At 44.2% G+C, this 5,598-nt stretch overlaps 1 protein-coding gene across 1 annotated transcript; it reads left to right on the top strand.

The window, feature by feature from the left end:
- The first annotated feature begins 812 nt into the window (after nucleotides 1-812).
- On the top strand, nucleotides 813-4,870 carry LOC123072522 (probable ADP-ribosylation factor GTPase-activating protein AGD11). Its single transcript, XM_044496096.1, has 9 exons — nucleotides 813-1,144; nucleotides 1,264-1,637; nucleotides 2,093-2,186; nucleotides 2,529-2,604; nucleotides 3,385-3,545; nucleotides 3,671-3,848; nucleotides 3,935-4,057; nucleotides 4,146-4,241; nucleotides 4,360-4,870. The coding sequence occupies exons 1-9, from the start codon at nucleotides 1,098-1,100 to the stop codon at nucleotides 4,639-4,641; spliced, it is 1,431 nt and encodes a 476-aa protein (XP_044352031.1). The 5' UTR covers nucleotides 813-1,097; the 3' UTR covers nucleotides 4,642-4,870.
- Nucleotides 4,871-5,598: the final 728 nt, after the last annotated feature.

Below are 5,598 nucleotides of genomic sequence, written 5' to 3'. Positions count from 1 at the left end.
CGATGGAGAAGATAGGATGGTTTTAACAATAGCGCGTGTTAGGAGAAAGCGCTACTGTTAAACTACTAGCAGTATCGCGTTTTAAGGAAAGCGCTACTGATACACTTAGCTTGGCGGCAACGGTGGGGCAATTTTAGTACTGGCGCTCTTTGTCCTTGCCGCGCTACTGTTATGTCTATAGCAGTAGCGCCGACTGGACTAGCGCCTCATTTTATCCAGCGCTGGCTACTGCGAAGGTTCTGTATATAAGGTTTTTTCTAGTAGTGTCCCCCTCCACAAATCAAAAATAATAGCACTAAGATTGCCGTGGGATCCAGGTAGCAAGGCGTCACAGAGGCATGCCTCGATATCTCTCCACCCAGCTAGCTACCCGAATCAAAAGGGACATGGCACCAACAATTTCACCAACATGTATTCCAATGTTTAAACTACTATGCCTTAAGATATTCATATGAAGCCGAAACAATGCAAAATATGCAAACAAAATGGTCTGGAGATAGGGGGAGGCGGAATGGGGAATGACGTCGGTGTCCGGTTTCTACTGGCCGAAACTATGTTGTCCGTTGATATGCACATGGAAAGATGGAGGACATCATTTTGGTGTTTTCCCTTATGAATGCCCTTATACACTTCTAAACTTTTTCGCAAAAAAACATATTTCTAAACTTGTGAAAATGCTTGTTTACAGGGAGAATTTTTTTCTCAATTTTTGTTTTGTGTGGATTTTTTAAGGGAGACAGGACGGCAAAGACTCTCCCTTTTCACCTGCGGGCTGCCCAGCCACGACCGCAACCACCCTCTAATAATAACCAAAAATAAAAGCTTTCGCCCATTCAACCCAACTCTCTGAAGAAAAAAATACTAAATTGGACGAAACCAGCTATTGCCTCGGCGGCAGATCGCCGGCCGGCGACTCCCACCATTTTTCTAATCGCTCCGTCGGAGGTCACGCCCGCACGCCCAGATCCCGAATTGATTATTGCGGTGATGGGCCGCCACATTCTCTTCCCCGCGGCGAGGAGGATGGTGTAGGCGTAGGCGTAGGAGGAGGATAAGAGCGCCGGCAGGCACCGGGGGGAGGCGGCGGCGGAGGAGGGATGGACGGGCAAAAGCACCACGCCGACAGCCAGAAGCACAATCGAAGGTACGTGCCAGGCAATGCGTGCGTGCGTGCGTCTTCTTCTGCGGATCGGGTCGCGATTTCTGTCGATTTCTTGGCGGAGATTCCCTAAATTGCAGCGCCTTCTTGTTCGATTCGTGAAGGAAAACGTCGACCAAGATGGGCTCCGGCGGAGACCAGGCCAGTCCGCCGGGCGCCAAGGCGGGCGCCGGCGGGGACCAGGCCAATCAACCGGGAGGCACCAAGGCGGGCGCCGGCGGGGACTTTCCCAATCTAGCATGTCCCCCCAAGCCGGGCACCAGCGGCGACCAAGCCACCTCGCCAGGTGCCAAGCTGCGCGCCGGCGACCAAGCCAGCCCGTCAAGTACCAAGATGCGCGCCGGCGACCAAGCCAGCCCGCCAAGTTCCAAGATGCGCGCGGGCGACCAAGCCAGCCCAAGTACCAAGTTTCGCGCCGGCGACCAAGCCAGCCCGCCAAGTACCAAGTTTCGCGCCGGCGACCAAGCCAATCAAACAGGTTTGCTTGCCCCCTCTGCCCCACCGTTCCTCCCCTTTGCAATCGTGTCATTGCAGAAATGCAGGGGCAAAATCATTGTGGCTTTCATCCGGAACATCGCAGCCCCGTTAATTTCCCCAATTCAAAGCTGTCAAATCTTCAGGCGTTAGCCTCATTTTGATGCAAATGCAGCCTTTGTTTTACAATTTAGCAATTTGCCCATGGTTTGGATAACCAACAATTTGAACAGGAACCACAAGATCTAATAAATATGAGCCACAAATCATGAATAGTCTTGCATTTTTTTTAATTTTCCCTAACTGCATTGGACCTATTAGTTTCGAGCACCATCTTGAACATGATGTGTCCTGTCACTCCCCTGAAACAATGCATCATATAAACAATCAGATGGTGTTGCTGCATATACACCCGCTGTTTGCTGCATTGAATGAATTCGCTTCCATGATCACTGCCAGGGCAAATTGCTACAACGGACAGATTAGATCGTCTTTTAAGCCAACCAGCAAACAAATGTTGTGCCGACTGTGGTGCTCCAGATCCAAAATGGGTGTAAGTATTCTTGACCTGTAAGATGTTCCTTTCCTTTTTCTTGCACTGTATACAAATCACTCCACATCTTACAGAAATATCGCGCGTGTAGATGATATTGAATTGTGTAATATCACCCATGTGTTTGGAGGAAGGTTAAGTTACAGCACTATGTGTATTTCTTATTTTCTTATGATATAAGATACTCCCTCTGATCCATATTAATTGTCGCCGATTTAGTACAACTTTGTACTAAATCAGTGACAATTAATATGGATCGGTGGGAGTACTTTTGACTGGCACAGTATCTGAGACTGAGTATTTCCCATTATTCCCAGTCTTTGAATATTGTGGCCTTTGCAGATCATTAACTTTTGGCGCGTTCATCTGTATCAAGTGTTCTGGAGCTCATAGAAGCCTCGGGGTGCACATTTCTAAGGTAGCCACAATATCTATGTATTGTTAGCTATTTGTCATCAGTGTCCTTCCATTTTCAGTTTAATTTCTTACTTGGAATGATTTTTGATTCAGCCATAGGAGATGTTGGCTAAAAATGGATTAAACCTTTCAGTTATATATAGTTAGGCTTTTATTCGCTAGCCCCTTCTGAAACTTGGCAGTGCAACCATTCAGCCATTTTCACTGAGATCTGGGACTTACTTTAGAGCTTGTAGGGACTGTTTGATATTTTGATTGTCCTAGCAATTGCTACTGTCCCAGTCTGTAGAGCAACACATGCAAGGTTGTCAGATATTGGACAGTAAAGCATACTCCCTCCGTTGCAAAATAGATGACCCAACTTTGTACTAAAGTTAGTACAAAGTTGAGTCATCTATTTTGGAATGGAGGGAGTATGTTTCAAGTTTCAGCTATACTTTTCTAGGCTGTACAGTTTTTTCTAACTTGAGAAACACCTGCATAGAGCCACGGCCATACATTAGCAATAAATAAATAAATTCAGAAGCAAGCGTCTTTGACAAACATAATTAGATCATAGGCTTTTTAAAGAAGATACCAGGAACATATAAGTTTGACATTCCCAATATTATTTTCCATTCCCTCGAGATAATATTACTTTTGCTAATGTTCTTAGTATACACAATTTTGCCATGAAATACACACGATAAGTCAGAGTAATGCCAGTTCGCTGGTGCAGATATAATGTTTGGTGGTTCGACTATCCATTTCTGGTGCTTGAGTAGAACCCTGTTTATTTCAGGTAGTCTCAGTGAAGCTAGATGAATGGACAGATGAACAAGTTGATTTTTTGACCGACTCGGGCGGAAATGGCGCAGTAAACAGTACATATGAGGCATTTCTTGGAAATTACACAAAGCCAAGGCAAGATTGCTCATCAGATGACCGAAATGATTTTATAAGGTAATGCCGAACTAGCAAGTTCTTATTCTTTGAGGCACGTGCCACTAGTATAAAAGGTTTCTTTCATATTTGCCCAACACAGCTCTGCCGGTGAATGATGTTTCTCCTTACTCGCATATGTGCAGGAGAAAATATGAGTTTCAACAGTTTTTGTCTAACCAACAGCTTTCATGCTCTTCACAAAACAATGGCAAACATTGTTACCAGCAGCAGCATGCTAGCTCAAATCGACATGGTTTAGGCCATGCTTTCAGGAACAGCTGGAGGAGAAAAGAAGACAAATCAGTAAAGAAACCTGCAGCTGTATGATCAATCATCCCAAATCTATAGTTCAGTTTATACTCTTAACTTGAAATATTATTTTCTTATTTGAACTTATTCTGTCTTAGGTGGAGGTTGGTATGGTAGAGTTTGTTGGATTGATTAAGGTCAACATCATAAGAGGCACAAATCTAGCTATTCGTGATGTGATGTCAAGTGACCCTTATGTTATCCTAAACCTAGGACACCAGGTGAGCTACTCCATTCATTTGCACTGTAACTTAGTTGTGTGAAGTTATTTGTTTTGTGACGCTCCAGATCCCCTTTTCGCCCTTGTAGTCGATGAAAACGAAGGTCATAAAGAGCAGCCTGAATCCTGTATGGAATGAAAGACTTCTGCTATCGATACCCGATCCGGTTCCACTGCTAAAAGTGGTAAATATGTTTTATTTACAGGGGCGATGAAAATAATCAGTAAAATGTGCAGTGCAGTGGTATGGTTTAGGCCGTTTTTTTTCTCTGGGTAACATTTGCCTTCAAATTCTCCTGGCAGCAAGTCTATGACAAGGACACATTTACCACGGACGACCGAATGGGGGAGGCTGAGATAAACATTCAGCCACTGGTTGCTGCAGCCAGAGCCTATGAAACCAAGTCCATCACCGACAATGCCGAGCTCAACAAATGGATGGCGAAAGACGGCATCTGGGTCCCAAGGGACAGTGTCATCTCCATCATCGACAACAAGGTTAAGCAGGAGGTGACTGTCAGGCTTCAGAACGTCGAGCGTGGCCACCTCGAGATGGAGCTCGAGTGCGTCCCGCTCACGCAATAGCTGTGTTGCGCCCGGAACTGTGTCGCCCTAGCATGTTGCTGTCAACATGGTCACATGAAGAATTTCTTTACAGAACACCTGAGACTTGCTTGTGTGATCAATGTGAGTACCTAGGATCCCAATCATACGTTCAAGGCTTTTCTGTAAAAGATATATACTATGTAAAGTTAGAAGGAAGAGACATATTGTGACCTGTAATTTGTCCAGTAAAGTGGAGGTCATTCTAGCATGATTCTGCCTGTTTCACAGTTCCATATGTTGGATCAATTTAATGCACATGAATGAAGAGGGGGTAAGTAAGAAAGTGTTGATCAAATAATTAATAAATCTATCCAAATAGACCACATAGAAACTCTATGTCATTGCAATTCTTATGAGTTTTTTTGTATGTTGGTTCGTCGATTTGTAGTGCTGCAGTAGGGCGGGGCTTTTCTGTCCTTACAGGAGCTGAGAATGCAGTTTTTGCGACCATGGTTTTGTCCTGACTGAGGTTGAGAGTGCTGTTTTTGTTCGTACTATCGTTTGATTTTATGGTGTATTTGACAACTAGTAACTCCTCACACTTTCCAACTAAATAAAAACTCCTCACACTTCCGAATCCAAGAGGCCTTGATACTCAAACACGGAGGAGCATGTTTCGTATGGAAATAAAAATCTAAAAGGTCCGCAAGCTTGGGGAATTTTTGTATGCTCAAGATAAGGAAAAAAAAACAATGCAATGTGCACATCTGATATGAGAAGGATGGTTTGTAGCGAAAGAACTAAGAATTTTGAAGGTAAAGGCTTTAGGTTATACATTATGGGGCCACATACCACAATGTCATATTGTGAGAAAAAGAATGTTATCTAGACATAGAAAATTCTATTTAGGACTCTCTTGCACTTTTATTCCACTCGGAGATACTCAGTGATGTAGACTCCTCTAGCCTGTAATAAGGAAAGTGTGATAATGCGTAT

The sequence above is a fragment of the Triticum aestivum genome, chromosome 3B (genome assembly GCF_018294505.1).
Source record: "Triticum aestivum cultivar Chinese Spring chromosome 3B, IWGSC CS RefSeq v2.1, whole genome shotgun sequence".
In the NCBI taxonomy this organism is placed as follows: Eukaryota; Viridiplantae; Streptophyta; class Magnoliopsida; order Poales; family Poaceae; genus Triticum; species Triticum aestivum.
The sequence above is the reverse complement of the archived record's forward strand: the minus strand, read 5'-3'. Positions and strand labels throughout refer to the sequence as shown.